General features: G+C 34.3%; 1 protein-coding gene across 1 annotated transcript; it reads left to right on the top strand.

The window, feature by feature from the left end:
* LOC138320576 (sclerostin domain-containing protein 1-like) lies at window positions 1-24,187 on the top strand. Its single transcript, XM_069263639.1, has 2 exons — window positions 1-418; window positions 21,504-24,187. The coding sequence occupies exons 1-2, from the start codon at window positions 253-255 to the stop codon at window positions 21,944-21,946; spliced, it is 609 nt and encodes a 202-aa protein (XP_069119740.1). The 5' UTR covers window positions 1-252; the 3' UTR covers window positions 21,947-24,187.
* Window positions 24,188-27,377: the final 3,190 nt, after the last annotated feature.

Below are 27,377 nucleotides of genomic sequence, written 5' to 3'. Positions count from 1 at the left end.
GCGCTAGTAGTCAGTCGACTCGGCGAGACCCGGCGCCAGATTACACTAAACATGTTGGCCACACATGGGAGTATGGCTGTGTACGTCCAATTCTCGAGCCAAATAATGTTGCTTTTTCTAATGCACGAAAATTATTCGCCGCATCAATGACATGTGATGTCAAATACATGAAAGTTTTCATCCAAGTTAATTGTTATACATGTTTTATTAGGAGTGTTTGTGAATGATTCTACTTGCCAAATGACGTAAACCATGCGGCGGATTAAAGACGGAAGCTTGCTTTGCACTGTTTTCGCTCTCTTCAGTGCATATGAAGCAGCACTTGTGCTTACCCCACCGGATACTACTAATGAAGGGGTGACAGATGCAGACTTATTAAACCAAGGATACATTAATAAACATTTGTTTCCTGCGCCAGGTAGGTCCAAATCTATACGATTTTCACATATTGTGTTGCATTGGGATTTATTCATAAACTAAAATGATATTACTTTAGCCAATTTAGTGAAATACTTTGACATATTATTGATAAATGCTGTATGTTTTTCATGGTGTACTGACGCATGCAATCAAGGTTTAAACAAATAGTACAAGCTCCATATTTATAAAAACAACATATACATATAGTTTATAATGATGATATTGTTGGCGCGATCATGTGCCTTGGCATATTTTATATGTCATCGTCCTAAAAGCGTGCTTTATGGATAACAATCACGAACAGATTCGGTGTGAATGCTTTGTGTGTAAGTGACTGGGAGCACAGAGCTGTTTCTCAATGGACCAATTTATAACCAATATAATTTCTAGTTTAAAATAGATATGAAAATATCCTGTATCGTAATATATTGAATGAGCATTGTCAAACCTTTGTTAAAGTCCGGGTTTTCTCTCTCTCTTTCTTTATTAAGAAGTTGTATTAGCACATTAATGCGCTCTACTGTGTTTGCATCCAACAAGGTTCGGATATGAACACAGAGCCACGTGTTCCGCACGCACAACGTGAGTTCGTTGTACTCCAAATAATACGGGTGCAATCAATATGGACTGCTAGGAGTGTACACAGGGCGAGCATTGATACGGGGATAAATACAATGATAGAGAGTTTACCTTGATAAGAGTAAACACAGATATGTATTTATACCAGTCTAATGGGCACTTTGATTGTGTATGGGGGTTTTGCCTTGTCCATAGACTCCTCAATCATAGTGTTAGATATTTACGAGAGTTGTGTAGTTTGAATTATTGTGATTATTATTGAATTAATTATACGATGTGAGGGAAAATCTATGACATTCTCACAACAAGAAGGAGGAACCGCAGTAGAAACGTGATTTAAAGTAGTACTCAACTTGAATGACCCACATTTTGTGTCACTGCGCAGATGAATGGAGTCAGAGCCAGGTGGTTGGGTCCTACCCTATAGATTACAGTGGTATGCAAATCATACATTCTTCTGTGTAAATTAGGGTATAGTAACGAGTAGATAAAACAGCGAATCTTCAATGAGATTAGCAGTTTATTCCCACAGTGTCCACGTGGTAAGACAAAATATCCTAAAAGTAAAGACATAGAACCGTAGACCCTTTAAAACACTTGCTTGGGGTGCATTTGATCGATCGAAGTAGCTTTCGAGCTACTATAGTGAAACGAGGGATTAAAAATAAGCACTTGCTTGAAAGGAGCTAGATAATAGGATTCTCCAGAAAATGTCCAAATCTTGTTCTAAGCCTTCTCTGTACGGTCGACCCTTTTAATATTGGTTCGGGTGTTATAGTAAATAGACATGTATTATACAAATGCAGTTTTGGTCTACCTAACGCGTTAGAACTGTTACATATCTGATAAAAACCGATGCATGCTTTGATACCGAGGTCGTTAGCCTATCCCACCTTTTTCAGTGTATAAAGTTGAAATGATTTATTGAACTATGGTTACTCAGTCAGTTTACATACGAAATATGTATTGCACTTCATTTCTTTCTTTGAAATGTTGTTTTTGGAAGTGTATACTTGGTTCAATGATGGTTTTAACATAACAGTTGTTTGTATGTGTTCATAATGTATTGTTATATAAAGCTATAAGTGACTTCCTGACAACATGCATTCTTCTAGATATAGTATTATAAGGATGCAAACTATAGTTCGATCGATCACCTACAATGACCTCTTGTTGAAAACGTTATGTGTGTGTGACATTTGAGAGTAAGTATGATTCGCTACGATTTGTCATACTCTTTGACTTGTATTGTAGCAGAGAGTGTTGAACTCGGTGTTTTAAAACAAAAAATACATTTGATATAATAGCTAGTCAGTGGACCAATATTATTTTGAATCAGTTTAAGTATGATTTAAAATCACGGGTTCTTTTTTTTTTATATAACATAAGAAATGTACACCTTGCTTGTTTTACGTTCATTACAGCAAATCAAACATCAATGTAATAATATATTTCACATCTGTGTAATGTAGGAGCACTGATTGCTAAGCTTCACCACCTGCATTATAAATTCAACTCCGTTTTCCATTCAAAATAGTAGCTTAGAAAATTAATAAAATCAATTAACACATTTAATTCATTTAAATGCTAGAAGTTTAGCGTTGGGTATAGCGTTACTGATGACAGTGCGAGTGTTTTAGAAGCCGCCGTGGTGTTATTACAGGGCGCGTTAATGATTGAGTTTAATTACGGCACTTTAGCTGAGGATATCATTATTATTTCCGGTTTACGTCACTCTGCTCACTAATAAGCTAAATTAACTAATAATTAGCTCAAGAGTTGCAGGAAGCAGAATTAACAAATGTGACATTCCTGTTGCCTGATATAAATATTATGATAATTATAATTTTTCTTTGTGTTATCGGAATGGAGACAAGTCAATTTGGATGGTTAGATAAAACATAATAAGGACACAAGGTCATACGAGCGATTCTTACACGTTGTATTATTAATTAAAATCCATTAATATCACTGCAACAGAACGATAACTTGGATGAAATAACAATTTAATTTTATATGCTGACAGATAATTACATTTCTATCCGAAATTATCACCCGTTTTTAGATTCAAATTGAACTCAACCATCTTTATTTACCAATCTGTTAAACGATGACGATGATGTCGAGACCTGATTTAGTAACCTATAAAGAGCGTCCTTAAATGTTCACTAAAACCTTTAAATCGTGCTGTATATATGAATAAATTACCAAGAGTCTTAATACATTACCTATCTTGCAGCGACAAATTAGCGCGACCACGTTATTTATCTATTACACATAGTAAAATCTGTTAAATGCCCGCAAATGTGTTCACAAGTGTAACTTCTCTCAAAATTGGATAAAACATATCATGAATTAGAAATTCTACCATTGACTATTTAGCAAAAACTATGAACATGTATTGAACAATTTGTTAACAATAGCCTCTGAGCGGAAATTCGAATTAAAATACGGAATTCTTCGTACACAATAACAGTTGTATATATATATATATATAAGCTATTGACATTTACATTAAATACTGCATAGGTGAGTGTTACGTACTAGAAAAAACAGCTTATATTAGGGCACCTGATAAACTACAAAGTCGAGGTTGTGGAGTAACACGAACATTCAATTGTATAATTCGTTATTTCTAAAATACGATGCTCAAAAATTAAAATAAGTCAACAAATTGAATCCTAACAGAACCGATGAAGACAATGCTTTAGACGTAAAGTTTATTCCACTCTCATTGTCTTTTTATAGTGTTCTTACACATAAACCTTAATTTTAACAATACCTTATCATGACATATTCGAATAGCATTTCTATCCCCTTGACATTTCAAAACCAACATAAAACTGACTTATAAATACATATCTTTATATGTATTGAGGAAAAAATTTTTTTTTTACAATTCTCAACTAATGATGTTGTGAACAAGATGTTAAACTATATCGGATAATAGACGTTCTTAATGATGTTTGATTAAGTTGAACTATCTGGTGTAAAAATGTTCTCTGTTGAGACATTCCCCAAAATAGCTATTCCTTAAGAAGTGACTTGAAAGGTTAACGGAGTCGTATTTATAAAGACAAGACGTGTGTAAATAGGTCATGGAGTTCTCCGTTCCAATCAACAATTTACAAGATAAATGCAATTCCTGATTACTATCTGCCTAAAGAATGAACTCCTTTTAAGTTTTAAGAGGCCAAAACGAGAAACAAATCACTTAAACGAGCAAAGTGAAGTCACAGGTCAACACGCCTAAATGCTAGATTTGAACAGATGCTGTGTTGAAATAGACGTCTTTTGATGATTAGGCGACATACAAAGAGAAACCACTTGTGCCATGTAATGTATAACTTCCGTAGAAAAATTGGTGATATTTGTTCTCTTACATGTCAATTACATATCCCGTGAATGGATTAACATGGCAGCCTGGTAGGCAGACAGATCTCCCGACGTGGGGGAGGGAGCAAGGGTCCCGAAACCTCACGTGCAGCGTGGGGACCACCGACCTGTACATTTATAATAGTGCAACATTGATCTGCTGCACACATGTGCAGTGTACACCAATATAGGTAACGGTTCGGTACTAGAGGGAGCACATAGACATCTTACATAAAGTTAAAGGGCCGTCTTCTCACAAAAGGGCACACTCATGCTGAAATGTCTTCTGTCAGTAATGTTTTATAAACCTCGGGACAAAAATAACCTGTAAATATATACATACATATGTAATTAGTATTCAAATAATATAATATATTTTTATACTATATGTTGACAGGTGTTTTATGTGTGGTTTAAGATATTTTACTTTAAACTTATTTTTTTACATTACTATGTCAGGATACGTTTTTTATCGCTTTGAAAAGATAAGGTTTTCTATGTTTGTTGTTAACAAACTAAACAGGCATTTGATCCGATCTCTCATTACGGATCTGGTAATTGACAGATTTCATAACACATGAACACTTCAGTGGAGAAATTGAACATCATTCATTATAGTTCGCACAGCATTGATAAAATCATAGCGTGTACTCAACTACGTATTGCTGTAATGAATCATAAAAAGACACTGTAAATTATGAACCCTATAATTTATTAAGGTGTTATTAAGGTTTATCCTAAACATAGAACAATCTATAATACACACTCGTTTGATGCTTCTAGTCTTTTTTATTTATCTAGGTTAAGGCAGACGACTTGTGACGTTAACTGTTACCGTATTCTACACATGTGACATCACCTATACACCGATAAAAATACATATGTATATTGAACTACCTGCTAAGCCAGAATAGAAATGCTTTATTACTATATTTCACATCTGAGTAAGGTTGCCTGTTTTGCTTGATTCTATATTTTCAATTGAATAACCACTAAACAGACCACATGATCCTCTTCGATACTTTAAATGTGGCATGTGCCAAGAGTCGGCTTGTCATTTGGTCAAAAGCAATACATAAATTGAACGATATACATACATATATCATGATTTATACAAGGACCTGAACTTAATACGAAATATATGAACGACGTCAGCCTTCATAGAAGGCGACTGTTGCGAGGCACCTGTAACTGCTTAGCTTCACACTCCCATTCTATAGATCCGTGCGAAGATGACAGTATCGATTGTGATGTGACTGTTGTGTAAAAAATACATGTTACCTATTAATCATTATTCTAATTGACCTTATTTGGTTAAAATACTTTTTATTTCAAGGAATATTACGTCATCAACTCTGCACTTAACATAAAAACTGTAGTTAAACCCAAATCACAACGTAATAGAAAAATATGTTCATATCGTAAATGTTTAAAATTAAGGACATAAAATATCTCATGGCGGTAAAACATTACTTTTGATATCATAAGTGCTGAAATGTTTATATCAACATATAGGATATTGCTCATTATTGTTCAATGCTGAATACCCTATAGCGAAATTGTTACTACTTTTCTAGGCTAATGTAGTCATTAGCATCAAGAAAAAATAGCATCTTTATTTTTTTTGCCAAAGAAAGAAGATTTATATGTGTCGATAACCCTTCAGATTCAGTAATGACCTGCTACCCAGACATAACATGTGAAAGCCATGTAGTTGATATTGGTGTCATTACAAGACAAATGTAGGGTTTTTGCTGTTTCAATCACGAGAAATAAATCATATTAATGTTTCAAAAAGGCGTAAGCGTACGTTAAAACTTTAATGTTTGTGCATCGATGGATACGTAGCTTGTGGTGAAGAGATCCTATTCTATTATTTAAAAAGGTAAATGTTCAGAAATATTACATGATTCTCTTAGTAACCCAAGAAATAGCATTACGCTACCCAGACCTTTCATGCTGAAATGTCTGATTTGAGGTAATGGAAAATAGCACAGATGATTAATAAGATTTCGGTCGTTTCGATGGGTGAGTGTGAAAACACTGCATATGTACATACTTGTACAAAGGAGCGCTTAAAACGAAGACGACGTTTCGGAAAAGTACGCGACTTCTGTTTCAAGTGAACTAATGAGTAAAAGTATGTGAAGTATAAAAACTTATAACATATTTAAAACAGATTATTATCAATGAAAACAAAGCAAGGGATTAGAAAGTGAAATATTGTAATAATGAATTCATTGAACGATGCAGATAGATATCAAATGACGCATACTTTCTAACAATATTAGATTAGTTGAACACTGACCGGTCAAGAGCTTGTAAAGAGAGTTCGAATTATTTTTGTCTATGCTTTAAAAAAAATCAATTATTCAGTGGTGTTTCCTAATAGTATAATCATATTGTCAATGATCTTGGGTGTTGTTACGTCATTGTTTAGCACGTTCACATGCATGCTGCCTTTTCAATATTACGTTACTAGGCAGATGTACCTTTACCTTCAATGGAAATTAATATCTGCAGCTGACGAAGAATGGTTCCTGAAATATGCTAATCACCAGCTTTCCTTTCAGTTATCATTATGATATCTACTCGGGGAATTAGTTATAAAAGTAATTTACTGATACGATCCTCTTGTTAGAAATGAAAACAGGCGTTTAAGTACATCTACTTTGATGATTATGTTTCTTAATTGATAGCTCATTGCCGCTCAATATTGTCACTTAAGTAATTCAATTATTTCATAGATGTCCTTGGAGCAACATGTTCTGTGATAGTGTCAAATAAATAGCGCTAACCCGTAATTAGTGAACACCCATCTAATCTTAATAATTAACTAACAAAAGTAACTATTATATTATTGGTGTTATGTAAACGTTATGCATGGGTATAAATAAAGTTGTTGCTTAATACAACATACACATATCCATTTATTCAAAGACATGCTGTCTTCCTCTGCATGCACTTCCACTAAATTACTGTTTTGTTAGTGTCCGCCATGGTTTGGACGATGCCCGTCTTCAGTGAGACGTTTACTCGCTAGAGTGGGTGGGTAATCGACCTAAGAGATGGATAGGGCTGGGTTTCGTGCGAGTACAGTGTATAGAGAGAACACAAAAACAACACACAAACTGAGGCAACAAAGCCAGCCAACCATTGTTCCCGCCTATAGAAATAATGACAGTTGATTTACCTGAAACGCTTCTCGCGTGTGCATTGTTTGTGACGTTACCATCCCTCAAACCAACGACGCTATTCTGTCCACGATTGGCGCCAAACACACGTGAACCCTGATGATAACACTGTAGTAGAGAATGGTTCGTGTAATGTTCCATGAAGGTACTATGTCTTTACCATGTCTTTATTAGTCTATATAGAAGAGAACGACATATTTTATCTACTTCCCGATACCAATAGATATGATTACGGTTATCAATTTATCATTAATTATTTCTGTTAATGATACCGATCAATTTCATGTGATATCATTTACTTTCTAGTAGTTTAGATCTCTGTGCTTATGTTACTGGTTCAATAGCACTTCATTTAAGTATATTTGTGATATCCATTCATATCTAGATATAACGCAACGATTTCTTTTTATTTTATGTCTTTCAATGAATAGTACATTTACTGTAATAAGATACGAAACAGTGGAAACGCTCCCGGACTACATACAAGATCAATGGCGTTGAAACAATAGGACTATTTCCAAATTATGACGACGAGGTGTGTAATATGGAGACAAATGTTACATGGTCTTTGGTGAGAGAAATAGTTCAGAGTGAAGACAGATATATACAAACAGGAACAAGTCAAAAGGTTAAACGAGCGTGTACGTTTGTTTAGATGCAAAAATATACAATGAATTATATTACATTTATATTTAAATGGTAGCAGGATATCAAAGAGGTGATAATGTATGAGATGTAATGGTGAAAACACAAACAAATGTCATTATATTAGGTGTGAACAATAGTGTATGATTTCTACCAGAATAAAGAAGAAAAGAAAGATGCGAGTGAGATAAAAAGACTGACATAAAATATTTAATGTCAAAACGGTTTCTAAATAAATCCACACTTTTGAATGGACATGTAAAATGAGCGTCTAGGATAAATCCTCGTGCAGACATACTTAGTCCGTCAGATTTTGTCGCCGAATGATAGACCGAGTAGTATGACCCGATAAAAACACTGCTTCAATATCCTTCCTTTTACGACCTCAGTGGAGAATGAAGACGTTGAACGGGGACTATTTACGACATGGTATTATGTTTTATACAAGTTTTCTTTGTCCTCACAAAACCGTCTCTTTCAAAGGAAGTGTAGCAATCTACGATATACATAAACGTAAAAGGAAACCCTGGAGATGGGAAGCTTATTTCACTTCATTTCAACCGTTCAACATTAATGTTGTGTAACAGTTCATTGTATATCACTACTTGGATTTGTCTAGGTGTCACCGGGTCATCTGTGCTGTTATCTCCCCGTACAATACTATATTTAACAAGCCTCACGATGATATGATGTTGACTAGTCGCAGCTAACCCAACACAACAGCATCTACCCGATCTCTCTATTATCTTCTCTATCTCAACAGATACCTCACCAGTTTCCGGGCTTGTTATTTAAAACCTCGGTTTACTTGATGTCCTGACGATATTTATGATCTGGGGTCTCCAATCTTCACATACACAAATTTCATTTTTACCCAGACTCCTTGCATAAACAACCCTTTTACACGGTAATGTAAAAATGTCAACGCACCGTATTTGACACAAACGACCGGTAACTCTACGAGATTTTGTAAAGTGAAAAGTGAATACAGAATTCGTCATTGTTAACAATTATGAAGAGATAAGATACATAAGAAAATATGCATTAATAAAAATATCCTCATGAAACATCTTTCAAAGAAAATTGGTTGTGCAGTATAAAGCCTTATTTGTATCAGATTGTTTTGAAATTGCCGATTCAAATGGAAATTCATTTAACACTATAACGCATGAAAATAAATAAAAACAGTAGTAAAATGCTATAACAAAACAATGCATCATTATACCACACACATTTTTGTCGCATAATTACAATGTAACTTTGTTATCTGATTTTAATTAAGTGTATTCTGGAGTAAAATGCTTGGTATGCTTCACGTATAATACATTGTGATAAAAACAATAAGAGATATTTCAAATAAGGGCATTGTCTTTAAATATTTCAAATAATTGATATTTTAGGTTGAAATTGTGTCTAAAAACAACCAGTGTTGGAAAAAATCGAAGTTCTGCACTCATTAACGTCAATTCTGTATTTGCATATTACAGAGTTATCTGTCATTGCGTGTAGGTATTGATTGTTACGTCATGTGTTTGAGAGCGTAACGTCATACGTTTCGGAGAAAACGACGTAAATCGCGCTCACAAAATAATGATGTAACAATCGATACCTACCCGCAAGGGAGCAAACACTGTAATATGCAAAGACGGAATATCTGCCAAGTGTATTCTTTGTTGAGAGGCCTACTTTAGGTCATTGAATGCCATGTGAATGATACTTTTACGTAACTGGTTACATATGTACATGTACGCCTTACCTATCTTGTCCACTAAAACAGCAGTCTAGTATAAATACAAATACGTTTCTCCTCTTGTATTTAAAAGGACTTTAATCATACAGAACTATATGTGTAGCTAAGGGATCCCTTTCAGGAGACATTTTACACTAAAGCAATGGTGTGCGGAGGTCAGCATTTGACAGGATTGACAGGTGGTATGTGATTCACACAATACCAGCATTGTACAGGCCATCTCTTCATTAACCATATCACATCGCACTTAATATATACAGTCTGTTTTAAGTTTTAGAACATTGGTGTTAACTTAATCAGGACTTACGTCAGATAGCAATGATATGCCAACATTTGTTTAATTAAATCTACATAAAATTTTTTAATAATGTGTAATATCTTTTAACATACCACAACAATTTTAAAGGGTAATACTACGATGGACGTTTTGCGCAATTTAATATAAATTTATCTCCGCGCAATATTGAGGAGTCCATTCTTAAAACCTGAATGTGGCGTTTAAATATGAATGTGATTGTTATGTAGATAGACGACATGGCTTGCTATCACCCAACACCATTCCATTAATTATCAGATTTCTGTGAAGTTCAGGTTTGTAATTTTAATATGAATTAACATATTTTTCCAGCCAACACTTCAATTACAACTTAATATGTACACAGACTAATAAATAATCCCTTTCTCATTTTAAAAGTGCGTTGAAAACCGTTTTAAACATCGCACATTCCCGTATCTACCTCTGCTGCGAGTATTCTTTGTCGTAGTATATTGGCAAATACAAATGTACACAGCATTGGCGAAATGAACTTCCTTATTCCACTTCTGGGTGGATTTGGTTGTACGTTTACACAAGATAGGATCAAAGAAGTATGACATCCTATTTAAAAAAAGTGCACATAAATCAAAATTTCAACTAAGGTTGATTCAACATTTTGTATATAGTTTAGCTTCAATTATATGTCAAGTCAGTTTGTAATTGAAATTGGATTTTTAATTTTTACTAGTATTGCATCGAATGTTGTCGAAGTTTGGTATACACACCTTTCTGTGTATATATCGATCCGTTCTGTATCTAAAGATTCTAATAATCCGGTTTTAAGTCGGTTGTAAATTACCAAAAACGAGAAAGTTCTGAAAATACGATATCCTGTTTGCTTTCATCCCAGTGGAACATCAAGTACAGAAGTACTAGTTGTAATTTAAGTCGTGAACGAACATATCTCATTACCATGATAGGTCGATAGAAAGAGAAAATAAAATGTCAAGTTTTTGATAGTACCCAAGGTTGATCTTACAAAGTGATAGAAGTGGTGAAAGAGTTGATTGATATATAGGTTTTCTGTGTAGTGGATAGTAACCCAAGGTTAGATGTGCCGGTGTTGAAGACTCGTAGAATTATTAACAGGTATACCAAACGTAGAGAGGTTACGGGTAAACAGATAAACAGATGAATAACCCCGAGAGGTCAGCAGATCTCCAGGTGGCCAGCGGTGAATGGATACCTCGGTAGGGATTGATGAGTAAACGATTGTATATTTGAATTAGAGAGCGACCGATTATTTTTGTAAAGATAGCCTGAATAAATATTGCGTTGATACGAAAAGGTCATTTGAACCCCACCAGGTGTCGTTGTTGTTGTTGAATAAACATGTATAGGACTTTTGGAATCAATTAGAAAACTTATAACGGTCTTGATTCAATGCTGTTAAATCGAGCGATCAAGGTAATGAATTGGATAATGAAGGAACTCTATGCACCAGCCTCATGAATGAGCAGCCCAAATTTGTAGTAATTTTTAATTAATTGTCGTATACCTGGCACCTCAATAAGTTTCCACTAGAGAACATTAGATAGCGATACCATCAGCGTGTCTCTGTGTAAATTGGATAGGTATATGTCTTTATGCATATAATTAAACAAATCAAGGAAATAATCAAATAACAACAATTAGTAATGTTAAATTATGTTTAAAAGAGCGTTTTTTTCATACATTATTCTTACCATTGCACAGAATAATGGGCAAAATTATATTATTTTGTCTATATCTTCGAAGCAAGTGTTAAAGCCAAAAAAATATCTTCTTGCATGTGATATTTTACTGAAAGGTAAATTAAAATTACATTGTGCAATCATCAAACCCAAAGATAATCTAGTACAAAGTCATCCCACATGGCTGTGTGAAATGAATATTGTAATGATATGTTTATAGTAAAATTTACACTGCAACTTATATTTATACTCGCAGTCCGTCGGGTTTCTTTTGTGCCTGATACTTTTACGCGCATATAACCTATACACAACGTCCCATAAATCAAGACTATTCACAACATTACAATAAAGATGGTAGAAGAAACAATAAGACTTATTTTTGTGTTATAATGCCAATAACCTCGATGCTTTGACGTCCTAACTTATGTAGACGAAAGCAGTCACTTGTAGACAGATACGATAACAGATATAAAGTCTATATAAAGTACTATCAATGTTTATCTACTACATAGTGTCAATATAAAACAAGAAACAAAACAATTGTATGACAATTCAGGGCTGCATAAAGAACAGTGACGCCAATTCCAGTGCAAAAGAGTACATAGGTGTATTTTAGTTAGCCCGAAATGGCATGGCACATCCTGTGCATAGAAAAGGGTCACATGTCTAATGATATAGCTGCTGATAGTGATAAGTTGTATCAGAAATATATCATCAATGTGAAACTAAAAGTATGATTTCAAAATGACATTGACCTAAATGCATTGTTCTCAAGTTACGATCCACAAAAAAAAGGATCCTCCAAAAAAATTAGGATCCTGTAACACATTGCGATACACATTTATTCTGATGTTAATTTAAAACACTATGTTGGTGTTCAGACACCAGTCCCAAATAAGGTATGATATAACGTAAAGTCATAATAAAAACATCGGTAGAGTGTGGTCCGCGGTAGTAAATACTGTCATTCTTTGGTCAGATACTGTAACGAGGACCACAGGAGGCTGTTTTAACATTAGCGCTTGTATAGACGTGTATATGTGGCTGTTTAGTTTCTGTAGCAACACTGCATCCAAACATAGCTGCATTGCTACAACACTGTGTACGTTAATGTCAGGATGTCATCCTGTCACATTGCACCTTTTAAAATGAGTTGTTAACCATAGACTGGATAGAGATTTACCTGCCTTGCCGATCTACCAATATCATTTGAAGACATTGGTAATATCGTATCTCTTATTATCAAAAACGCGCCACATTTTATAAAATATACCAAAAATAAATCAGAATGGGCTAGCAACGCTGTCGCGTTTGGCTTTCAACGAGATTAGGGTTACCCCTTGTATGGGAAGGGGGCTTCAACAACTTAGAAACTTCTTCATTTCTAGAATCTATCGAGACAGAGAGCATTATTACAGTCTTTTATAACATTTTCCACAACGATGTAGACTCAGTATAGATTGTGGACACACGACTTGATGATAATAAACCACACTTAGTTATCACCCAACATGTTTAAACAAATGTTACTCTAATAAATTGAGCAATATTTTATTAGTCTACGGTGAACCGCAAATGCACTTTTGATATTTTGATAAAAGTTTGGTGTTCCGGCGAGGTATGTTTTTGTCGCCCCAGTGAGCGGTATTGTCACATCAATGTCGGTATACAGGTCATATTCTCTATCATATTGGGCGTAAACTCAGTTCATACGCGCCGTGTACTCCAAAGTGGCAAAGGTCATTCGGTGTATATTCTCAATAATAAAAAAAATATTTAAATAAGATATCTAGTTAATTGAGAGTATTATAAGGCAGACATATACATATATGTGGCTACCTATCACCTTCATGTTTAATTCTCTTTGTGACCCTGCCGAAATTAATCGAGATAAACAAAGGCTACATTCATCAACACCCACACCAACAGTAAATCATGGCAGGCCTTGTGATATACCAACAATTCCCGCTCCTATGTACACTGGCGGAATATATAAATAGAATAAATAACTGTAATGAGTGCTATATCTAACAATTTCTTTAATTACTCGTGCCATATTAGTGTGTATTGGTGCACCGATCGACGGTACAGGATAAATGTGATACAGAAACCGTGTAATGTACACTAAAATTGAAATCGGAATGCTTTGGTGTGTGGAGATGCATTCCGAAAGGTACTCCAAATCATTAACCCCAAGATGTAAACATGACAATTTTTTTCCATTTTCTTTTTTCCCTATTAGTATAATTTTATTTATATGAATATGCATTTACGAACCTTTCTGTATAGTTGCATAATTTGTTTAATCATATGACAAACTATAAAGATAAATGATGAAACGTTAAACATGTGTTCATATGCAAAACAGAGTACTGTGTCGACATAAAACTAATCAACAGGTGACAGGTATGGTTTTGGGTCAATAAGCTATATTTGAATTAATCGTTAACTTATTTTCTTAAATTAACATCGAAAAGAACTTCAAAATCAGTTCAGGTATATTACGATCTACTCCAGAAAGTAAATGTAAAAACTATCCACAGTAATATGAACTTTCCATTTAAAGTAATTGTTAAATTCCCCAAGAGCTCTGTACCAACGTGGTAAGAGAGTGACATCAAAACCACAGAGTGTTGGCGATAAGGATGAGGTGAGAAGATTTTACCTTTCTGTGGTCACCTCCCGCTGGTTCACAGAAACCGCAATCTGTGCAACACACCAGACCCTGCACAAAAACTTTATACAGTAGAATGTATTTGAATATGCATTTACGAGCCGTTTGTATCTTTTCATTGAATGTTTTCAATGAGTTTCGTTCTAGTACACTCAAACATCAAATATCGTGGCATTGAAAAGTTATATAAATGATACAATTTACAATACTAACCTATACGGTATCGTATATTTAGATATATAATACATTAGATAATTCTTTGGAGTAACTTAAATTCTCGATATTTTTTTTTAATTTATTTCCATTCTCTTCAATGTATTATTGTATAGTAATGTGTTTTTAATCGTGCAGACGAATTCTTATCATACAACTGGTAAATGTTCAAACAATTGTTCTCAGTATCAAACGATGGTGTACATTTACAGAGAATGATAATCTGCGAAACCATTTAAAGCTCTTAAAGAGTAAGTTGAGGCAATAATAAAACGTAAACAAGAGGTCATCACTACAAACCCTTTAACCACAAAATGCCCACTCTGTGTTGAGGTTTACTTGGATTACTGAGATTTGACACGGGCTGTGGTCCCGAATGGTCAAGTATACGAGGTCATTTGGATGAAGTGGCCATTTTTATAGCCTGTGGAATGTACACACAATATGGCACGTGTCACAACCCCTTGAAAGTGTCAGATCTATTGCAGTAGAATCCAACTGCTAAGTTACTGTCGTATTGTAATACATAACAACTAAAGAGCCAAACCTAAAGCAATTTTCATTTCACAACTGAATTGAAATTGAATTATAATAGAGCGTCACATGTAAAAAAAACATTCAGAATACTAAGTTTATTATTAGAAAGTACCTACAATACATCATGTATGCTGTTATTGTGAAATAATGGCTATTGCAAGATATTACTCTGTTATATTATTGTTTTCAAAATGATTATTTTAACACCAATTCGAAGCTTTAAATATTCAACGGGTTGGTGAAGGTAAACACAATATCGTAATTGATATTTTTAGGGAAATTTTGGAGTGAATATAATAAAAAAAGGCTTTGGTTATTAAGCTAATTCTGTCAAGATAAAAGATTTCTAACAATTATATTCTTAAATGAATGAAATATTAACATATTCCAACCCAAGTAGTGTTCAGAATGAGGTCAGTTCATACCTGTCATACTTTGAAAGGTTATAGATTGATAACGTATTCAATATGAATTCGTCACTCCATCCCCCTGACTAGCCTGTGTTACGCCAGCATTCAGGTGAGAGAGCCTAATCTCGTTCTCAATGGAATAGATGGTTGACAGTTAATTATTTGTCAAATTTGCGTTGCCCCACGTGTTCATTATATACACCAACAGCGATATGTGTATTGAGTTGGGGGACGATAGCCCGGATCTAGGATGATAAGGCCCCGGGAACACGGATAACGACAGCGATAGCGGCACATAGGCTAATATCCCCTGTCAATCACAGTCCACTGACGTTTGAATACCTATCAACCTGGACCAAGACTTCAAAATCAAATTATGTCAACAGTTATTTATTTAACGGGGCATAATTGCTATGATGTAAACAAATTGCATAATGGTTTGGAAAAAAGTGCACCTTTCATTGGGTTTTGAATTCATATGAGAATAATACGAAGATGAAATGAGGTCAAGCTTTAAGCTGACAGGAAAAATAGTGACTGCACCCGTTGTAGATTTAGAACAATGTATTTGTAGATTAAACAGACATGAGTAAATATCAACAAACCCGATAGCCACCTCGGAGTGTTTGAATTTGTGGTCAGTAGCCGTGGGTCAGAATGACCAATATAGACTACCAGCAGACCAGGTTAGAATTCTTCATATGGGACAGCTTTTTAAATCTATACCTTACCATGTTGTTTACACATCCTTGTGACTGTATACGTACTCTGTTTCTGGATGTGCTCCCGAAAGCTAAAATCGTTGTGAAGTACCATGCGACCTGCATCAGTTAATTTTTTTCTTGCACACCCCATTGTTTACGCAGTGTTCTTAAAGACTACGTGAAGAAAATCTGGGAAATGAATATTTTGTGCATGATAGCAGCAATCCATATGCTTTACATCTCCAAATTAACATTACTGATACTTAAAATTCATCTTCGTCGGTGTGTTTGTCAACGAAAGAATTTCTGTACTTTCTCTTTCTTTAATATGATCCATTTGGCAAATGAACGTAAGCAGCTCTTACTGTTGTTGTCTATTGTAGATTCATTGTCATTTATCCTAATAGATATTTTGTATATGAATGTTAAGGTTATGAGGGTACAATAAAGTGATATATTTACTCACATATATTGCCATATATATCTGGGAACAGAATTAATTTCATAAAAAAATGTGCATAAACAACAAAAGACATTGCAAAATACTGACAAGACATAATCGTCCGTTAGTTACTTTTTCAAATACGGTGGCAACTCTGACCTAGTTTGTAGGCATAAATGTATAAGCATTTCTAAATTTTGGCATCAATCAGGCTTTTGATGTTTTAAAATCATATAAACGTTAAAAAAGTTAATTAAATGTAATATTTCTATTTTTAACGGCCTAGGGACTTGTGATTATAAAGTTTATTAAATGTATATTAATTAATGTGTATTGAATATGCCATTTTTCTGGCTTCTCTCATTCAAATCATTTTGAAACCGTCGTATTCGTTAATCATAACGAAAATGTAAGAATTTGACAAAGCTAAAACAAAAAGAAATTATTTTAATAAAATTTTGAACCATAGACCTGCTAAGCGTTTTGTAAAATATAATAAAAATGTTCACTTTGAGTTATGTTAGAGTTTCAAGGATTACCGCGATGTGTCATAAAGCAAAGAAAGCCATGTGTGTACCTGGATGGTGTTCTTACCTGCCTCAGGTAAGGCATTGCCACACGAATCTTTACATATATACGTACAAATCCAAACTTACAAAATCCATTCATAAATCTGTGTTTACAGCTCGGCCTCCACTGGCTAGGAGGCGGGCCCGATACAATTGTGTATGGGTGAGTGGATAATGTACCCTCACCATATGTACAACCCAACACTGCCACCATATCGATATTGGTATTAATTGGTGTTTTTCAATGATTTACACTTTATATATATTGTTAGAGATACGTCATGTATTTACCTAAACGAAATCGTATATTGCATCAATATGACCGTATGTATCCCCTTGCGTGACAGGTGTCCTCTAGAACTCCGATAAGAAGGGGTGACGTCATGGGTTTAATAGATGTACGCGGTGAGATTGGGATCTTGTAGTTTGTATATATCTCCGTAAATAGACACCGGTAATCTAGGGTAGCAAGAGACCAGGTAGTTTTACCGTCTGTATAAACACCCGTGTTGTTTTCCTCTAACCTTGTTATATATACATATCATTTTGACCTAATTTTAAGACTTATTGAATTAACACTCAAGATCGGCAATGCTATCCTTCTTGTATTTTCATCAATAAAACAGCTTGATATTTTTCATCGGCGTCGACTGGTTCAAATAATCTTTTATTCTTAAATGACTAAATGACTAAAGTAATAGATCGCATTTTCTTACATATAAAAACTACATGGCAGATCTATAAAACATCATTTACCATACTGGGGGATAAAGAGTGTATATTTTCCCGACAGGTAGAGGGAAGACTCACTTTTTCAGGTACTTTGAGTATTAACTTAAAATGAAAACATAACACTAATATAGGTCAGAAACTATTATTATATATGTATTGTTTATATCACGACTGATTAACCATTAAGTATATCATCGATGGGACAAGTATAAAAGGTAAGAGTAAAATAACAATGTCTTCAGTTGTCCTTTCATAGTAACAACAATCATATTGCCTCTTAATATCGTCTTGTAAAATCAAATTCTACTGAAACAAATCACCCGAATATTATTGCAAAATCTTTATTTATATTATAGTTTTTAAGAAATCCCATTACTATGAAGCATCCATTTTGACATTGTTCGTACCGTTAATAAGACGTTCATCTGATCCACTAACTGAGTAAACGGAAACCAAGTTTTTGTCTCAAAGTATCAAGGACTTAATGATCCAAACGAAAAACAAATAAGACCTTTGGGAATCAGCACCATATTTTTTATATAAAATAAAGATATATAAGTGAATTATAGGTTCCAAAAGAGTAAGCTGACTCTTCTATATGATATCACACGTCATCAAGTTCAAGGTCAGCGCAGCATTGAGAAAAGTCATATTTCAAAATCAGAACTGTATTGTATATTAAATGTTTAGATTTTTTTAAACGATGTCAATGAAAATGCATCTGACATTTGTAAAGATTTGTGGCTATATGTGAAACATAATATAACTGGTATTGTATGTAATTAATGCGAAGGTGCCGTTGTGTACTACCAGTAGACTGACTGCATTGGCCAGCGTGTGCATGCATGCTCTGGAAGTGCAACATGAATCTGCCTGTTATGATTTTTTCGCTAATTTGTTACCTATTTGCAATTTGAATTATTCATGATCAACAAAAAATATATTGATTTTAAAGTTACGGACATTTAGTGCATTAATGATATTGGCTGTATAAAGAATAAATGGTGTATAGTAACATGATTGACTGGTTTTTAATTCCTTGTAACATTTCATCATGGGACACACTTTATACTTGGGGATCCCTAAAACATTTTTAGATAGGAATCATTACATTTCTGTAGGATGAATACACCAAATATATGAATTTGTGTTAACATTTGCAAAAAGGAGGGCATGTCAGTTTTGTTTAAATTACAAATGCTTGTGTACTGATAGTGCCAAATACAATACATATCAATTCATGATAACTAACTACAGCAAAGCATGGTAGACTACTTCATTTCTGCCGTATTAGCATAGATAAACATGCAGTAGATTCGATTCCAATTAAATGGTAACATTATCGTAGTCGGTAATACACCAGATCTGGACATCACTCCCATTGCCAGTAAGTTGCCAAAAGAGCAACACATCTAATCAGTAAAGAGCCCGTCCTGGCATGAGGCCAATTGACTAGAAACCTATGTTGAATATATTCTATGCTCCAATATGATTTATCCACATAGAAGTTTTCGTTCTCGTTTCACTATATATCATTACACAAAAAAGTAGGCATTGGGAGCTGTTTTGCCTAATATAGATTTTTAGGGGGCGCCGTGGCACTTTTTATTTAGCTTCGTACACATGAATGTCCCCTAAATGTATACACACATGCGTTCATTTTATGAATGAGGAGTCAAACATTCGGCGAGTGCCATGGTACATTAATTTTTACCCAAGCACGCGGAGCGATTGTAAAGTATATATCATCAAAGAGGCCAGCCATTACGGACGATGGTCAGTGTTGCGTGGCTAACATACATATGTAACAGTATTTACTATAGACTATACCAGTGTAACAGAGGTGTTATTCGTGGGTGTAAAAGGGGGTGTTTAAGGGATAAATGTATGACAGAGATACATAGAGATGCAGATGTGTGAGTAAGGCTTTATATGTAACATAGGGACATGAAAACGTTATTTTAGACTAAATCGGAGGGGGTTATGAGACAAAGCGAACAATATTGATGTTAAAGCAAAACAAACTAATGCAATGTAATGAAAATATGAATATGATAACGCTAGAAAAATTCGTTTTGTCGCCTTCTGAGTGATGAATTCTGAATCTATGCCGGAATGAGAGATTTAAAAAAGCCTTCGATAGCAAACCCAATTTTTGTTATGTATCGATTATGAAAACATATCCTTTTAGAAAAATTGGGCTCAAATGTTGATATATAACAGAGTGTGTTAATCCAAAATATGAAAATTAAAGCTAATTGTTATTTTTGATGCTGATTAAAATATTTGTGGGACTTGAATTCGTCTGAAATAATTCCTTGGTGAGAGGACGCGGTGAGTCACATCTTGCGATCAGTGTTAATCCATTATATACTCGCTTGTTTATATCCATATAAACGTTCTCTACAAATAAGTTGTCCCGATTCACTTTAGATTAAAATCCAGAATTTAAAATCCTAAGCAAGCTTCTCTTATCTTGAAAAAGATCATTCATGAAATGTAGCCTGTTTAATTTTTTCGGCATATATTTTGAAGTATTTTGATATGTGACATGGGTCAATTAAAATTACTGACCCGAGGAAACTTCCCTCTGTAAGGACGTTTAATTTCCAGTACAGATCTGAATGCTTCACTGTATTGACAAGGCCGCTAGTGTATGTATGTAGACGGACTCGTAAGCGGAGCTGTTTGCTCTTTGACAGCGTCGTAAATGTCAATTCAGCAGTTTTTTTTGCTTTTTGCGTTCTTACCTGAGCCGACACTTGCCGATAGCATTACGCATTGACCTATATTTATGTATATATATATATATATATATATATATGAATAAATGTCTGTCTATCGTGCTGAAACAATGGCTGTGGTTACGCAATACATCTGTGTTGAATTGTTTAAATAGCTCTTTGAAAAACATGCTACCTGCAATCTGTTTTAAAAGATGAGTTATCTGATACAATGGTTTGAATGAGGGTATGGAAATTTGCCCAAAGCTTACGTTAGTGACTCATTTGTTGTTATTTTGTTGAAAGTAGGACAGTACACCATACACTTTATTAACTGTGATTAAATGCGGATAGGGAAAGGTTTTCTACTGTGGTATATAGCAATCAGAGAAGTAAATAAAAGCTTGCTGATATGTATAAAGGTACATATCTCAGCACTTTTTAACCAACTTATACCCATACTATACGTACATTAGGCAAACCAGACATGTATTAATTATTCCCGGTAACACTTCTTTTGCTAATATGTACTATTCTGTCTTTTCAGATGAGGTAACAATCAAATGCAAGATGCTGATGTCAAAGCGATTACTATATGATGGGAAGTGCACATCGTCGGACTATGTAGTGGAGAGGGTGTGTGCGGGACGTTGCCATCCCGCTCGACAAGAAAATAAGTCTTGGTGGGCTGAATATCTTAAGTATTGGCACTCACAATACGTTAAAGACTGGAAGTGCAAGGCGGGAAAAACGCGGAGGCAGAAAGTGATGTTATTATGTCCTGACGGCAGTTATCGAACTTATAAAATAAAAGTAGTAAAAACATGTAACTGTGTACAATATTCTAAAAAGGACAATGAATCAAAATCATCTCGCATTAGAGGATCACGGCGAAAACGTCGACGGCATCGTTCAAAGAAGAAAAAAAGAGGAGGAAGAAAAAATAAAAACAATAGAAACTATTTGAACAGTAACAGTCCAGAGTTATGAATGGTTTGTGTAAACTCTAGGAGGAACTTCTTTTCTATTTATAGACTTTTATTTAAAGAAACCGCATGTGGTCCATTGTTGTGTAATGGCAAATAATATCATGGATCTGTCGAGTGTGCGCGACTGCATATCCAAGATCGGATTTTATGTTGATTTGTCAACAATATACTCGACTAGTCCCTTGGATTGGAAAGGAAACAAACGACCAAATGTGTTTTCTTAATATGGAATACATAAGGGGAAACTACAACAACCGAGGAACAAAATTTCCTGACGTACATGTAAATACATTGTTTGGTTTTGTCCTCTTTACGCATGTCATATTTATTGACGAATGGGAAGTGACGATTGGCATTCCCGCGCATGTGCAGTGTTCAGAATTTACGTTTCTTGTGGTGCATTCAACGAACGACAATCGACTCTCCGTTTTCTGAGAACGAGATCCGCGTAGCCTGGCCTACCATTGACACAATGCATTAACAAACTGTAGGCATAAGGAATATTCCAGAAGTTTGCCCCTGATATCTGTGATCAATTTTGTTTTAACATTGTTTATTTGAGACTCGTCTATATCGACGTCACTATGGTGATGTCCCATTTTGTCCTGATATAGTGTATGTTTCCGTGTCCATCAACTCACTGAACTAAATCCTGATAAAATTTATCTGTACAATTCATGTGACTGTGGCTACATATTTTCAAACCATATCTCGAAATTTCAATGTTTTACATGTGTCTTGAGAAAAAAATTAATATAGAAATACTTGTATGAACACCTTTTACATTAATTCATTAATTTGGTATACTTTCAATCGTGTAATCCCTACAGATGCCATTTATATATTTCAACACATACTATTTTACCAAAATCGAAAATTAGCTTGATACATTTTATAACGATTTCATAAAAAATTAGATATTTTTTGCTACTGTTATATAATAACGTGAGTGGAAAACAAACCACTCATCCGTATTTTAAAATGAAAATTCACTAAAACATATGCGCGTTAAAGTTATAAATTCAATGAAAAGCTATCAATACACTTGATTTGTTTGCAATATTATTCAATCCTACATCATTCATGAATGTTTTAACTAATTTAATTACATTACGGTTATATTCATTAAAAATATATTTTAGTATGATTACCCAAAATGTCCATTAATATATAAAAACGGTTTCATCAACGGATTTCATGATCTTAATAACGATTTAAAGAAGAAATACACATACTTACAATTTATAGGTTAAATCCTTTAAGGAACTTACACACTGTGTCATATTTAATGGTTAGACAAACCATCACACAGTTAGGTCTTTATTTTCTCTTATTCCAAACACGGCATTTTTTGTAAGCATTCATTTTTATGAAAATGACCTGATTCGCAGAAGGCATTTATAGAACGATCATGCAATAATCAAAACCAATGTCTCAAACAATGAGCTGTCTCGTTTTTCACAACTTTTGCAGTTATTCAGAAGTTAGCATATATATATATATGTACATGTTGTATCAACTAACTTGCATCATTTAGTTAACGTGTGCATCATCTTTATGGCCAGTCCTAAATATCCACTTAAATAGCTGCACGGTTTTTGAACTGTGGTTTGGAATATTCTGTTATCAATCATAAGACAATTATTCAGGTTGACTTTATTAATACGCACAAGTTGTTCACATATATAAATCCTCGTAAATGCCACTTTCATGCATGATCTGTTCGTCGTTCTCATATGGATAAGATGTTATTTTCAACTACATTTTTAAAACATGTACCTGGCAACATGCTATTTTCAATTAAGGAGAACATATTGTTTTATATACCTATATCTATGATTATAAATATTGATGTCAGTCATTAAATATTATTTAAATTCATAACAACAAACAAACATTGAAAATCAACATTGTCACATCTCGATAATATGTAATTATTTCTATTTTGTGATAGCATTTGTTAAGTCCTGTATGCTGTTCCATTGAAACCATTTGCGAATAATAAGTATCATTCAAATCGAATTTTATTCCATGGATATTTAAGTACAAACAGGAAAATACGCACCGAAATATGTGTCACCGACATTTGTGTATCTGTTATGACGTCGTTGATATTTGTGCATATTTAATGACGTCAATGATATTTGCGAATACCTACAATTTATGTAAGTCTTGTCTACATTTGTTTCTCATCAAATGTGCGTACAAATAGACACAATAAACAAAAACATAATTCTAAAAACAGTGTGTTTTCTTTTTCTGTAATATTACAATTGTCTTGTTATGTGTATCTGACAAAACTTGCTTGGAAGTAAACAAATCCATTTACCTTGAATATCGATAGGCATAGAGAAGACTGCCTTTAAATATAGAACAGCAAATACGTTTAAAGTGATAAAAATGATTGTCTAAAGCTGTTGTTTATATTCAAGATCGGACGAACCCAGATGTGTGCAGAAGTTTGTGTGCATTCAAAGTCAAAATGATATCATTATTCACTTGAAGGCGAACCTATTCCTCGAAACCTGGTAGCAGCTAATTTAATTTAAGTTAACATATGGTTCACTTCATCATATTACCCCACTGTTACATTGTTCTGAAATACAACGCTCACGGACAATAAATGACCGCAATATTTTTTTTCTCTTAATGAAAGCCATGCTTTATGTTGCAAAACCACAACAAACTGATTTCATTATACTTTGTATGGGTCTATTATTAAAACTCTAGTGAAGCCCACAGTCTATCGGTACAAGGACAACAAAGCCGAAAGAGGTGATACAATGTCTCTATCCGATCCACGAATCTCCTTACTAACAAAAGGGAGAAGATATTATCTGTTTAATGGGAACAGACATGGCCTAAGATATAATTTTACGGCCAATTGAACAGCCACTTCAGCACCTGTCGATCTGTGGCAGTTGCAGCTAGAAGCGGGTGTCTCGATGGATGATACAAATAATAAGGTTAAAAAGACAAATCCTTAACACATATCCCAAATACTGTTATCACGGGAATATGCTGGAAAGAAAGTAACTTACTTTGATTGCATTTAGATTGAAAGCTTCCAGGAAGGTTTTCCCCGTGGTGTAGTATCCCCAAAGAAATCACTGATTAGTATTATTTTCACACAGAAATTCAATAAGAATGTGCTGTATTCGAATGAGTAAATTATATCGGTGCGTTTCAACGGAATATATATAATATTAACAGAACAAAGACTGAAACATTTCAGGTAAAGTGAATCAACTCAATTTTACTTACACGACTTAACTAACATAATATGAAATGTGTAAAAATGAAATCACATACAAATATTTGATACTTTTCAAAATGAATACATAGAATTTATCACAACATTGGTTGGTTGGTGGGGCTTAAGGACGACACCCCCACTCCCCTTCTGTATCGAATTTGCTACCTGTGAGACAATCTAAATGTTTTGGAAGTATTCGGTACATTTGTGTTCTGATATGGTGGAACTTTTTTTCATACTGTTATCTCCCTGAAGCATGCCGTCACTGAACAATATACCTCTCCTGGTCACATTAATGATTACCAGTCATGCCTTTATGCTGATAGCTAATCAAGCGCAAACACCATCACGGTAACAGATCGTTCTTCACAAGCCAAAAGGAGGCGGAATCAAGGACGACGTCAGAAAAGACATTGTCTGTATTTCAATATTACGTTGGACTAGGACGATATGGTTCGAACAAACCGCATTGCGATAGATGTTTCCACTTTAGGACGTACCGAAAGATCCAGTGGTAGTCCAATGGACAGCCAATATTTCACGTCAGTATAATTAAAAAAGATATCATAATTGTTAAAAGAATGGTAAATACTAACGTACACTTGAAATGTCTAATGCGTTGGTATATTTTTTTTAAGTATTAATCGAATTTACCCTAGTAGGCGGCATGTCCTTATTATAGTTCATACAATCAATCTCAAGGTCAAAGAGAAAATCTATGTGCTTCATTTGGTTTTACGTAAATTAATCAAATAGGACAGATTTAAGAATAACGCTGAACGCGCTATTCATGTAAATTTTAAATCTAATGAGTCGCGAAGGGAATCTGTGAACCTTATTATCCAAAACTACAGTAATCGGATATAATAATGAGTTCATTTTATAGCTGAACGGACTAAATTAGCAGCTAGTTTTACATTCAATAGTTACAATATCATTATTTAAATGATGTCAGTGATACCGGGTGTATATTTCCCTTTAAGGTAACTGTTGACCTTACTGGACTCCGATTTCGGTACCGGTTACACACACGACTTCTACTTGATAGCAAACTTGATAGATATATCACCACGGTACGACAGGGACGGTAATCGTATAAAACCAACGCCCAGCATTACTTAAAATATTCCGGCAATTATTCTCCTAGAACTCGGTTTATGTTCCTATTCTAAACATTGCGTTTGATAAAGTGTGGAAAGTTTACAGCTGTTAAACGAATTATTAATGGGGAATTGTCTTTTCTGGATGTAATGCAAGTATCATTCTCTGAATAAATCTGAACATAAAACCATTATCTTAGTCTATCACGATTATCTAGAAGAACAACTAATATTCCCAAGAGCTAAGACTGATTTTTATATGTAAAACCATTCTCTTGGTTTAACACTTTTATGAGAACATAACAATATCACCTAGATACACCACCAACCCCTTGACCTAATACAAATGTGTTATTCTTTAGGTTACCACCATTGTCTAAATGAACCAAATATATTAAGACCTATCACTAGATCTAAAAGCATTCTCTAGACGTAGTACTATTCTCTAGATAAGACCGAGCACAATTCTCGATCTATATGTTCAGCCTTTATCAAGACCTTACTAAAACTATCCATGCTCTAAAGGAACCCAATTCTCTAGATATACTACCTATACCAACACCTGACTAAAACTATCCATGATCTAAAGGAACCGAATTCTCTAGATACATCTATATCACATTTAACAACACCTTACTAAAACTATCCAAGATCTAAAGGAACCCAATTCTCTAGATTTACTACCTTTACCAACAACTTACTAAAATCATGTCTAAAGGAACCCAATTCTACCTTACCAACACTGTAATACTAAACTAATACTATCCATGCTCTAAAGGAACCCAATTCTCTAGATTATACCTATTACTTACAACACTTAAAACTACTCATGCTCTAAAGGAACCCAACTTAGATATACTAAAACTACTAAAACTCTCTGCTCTAAAGGAACCCAATTCCATAGATATACTACTACCTTTATCAAGACCTAACTTAAAGACTTTCTTTGCTCTAAAGGAACCAAATTCCCTAGATATACTACCTTTATCAAGACCTAACTTAAACTTTCTATGCTCTAAAGGAACCCAATTCCCTAGATATACTACCTATACCAACACCTGACTAAACCTATCCAT

This window comes from Argopecten irradians, chromosome 4 (genome assembly GCF_041381155.1).
Source record: "Argopecten irradians isolate NY chromosome 4, Ai_NY, whole genome shotgun sequence".
Lineage (NCBI taxonomy): Eukaryota > Metazoa > Mollusca > Bivalvia > Pectinida > Pectinidae > Argopecten > Argopecten irradians.
The sequence above is the reverse complement of the archived record's forward strand: the minus strand, read 5'-3'. Positions and strand labels throughout refer to the sequence as shown.

What these genes read in the sequence shown, in the direction of transcription:
- LOC138320576 (XM_069263639.1), top strand. Translation starts at nt 253, where the DNA reads ATGCGGCGGATTAAAGACGGAAGCTTGCTTTGCACTGTTTTCGCTCTC. An exon ending in ACATTTGTTTCCTGCGCCAG is followed by an intron (nt 419 to 21,503) that starts GTAGGTCCAAAT and finishes CTGTCTTTTCAG; the next exon opens with ATGAGGTAACAATCAAATGC.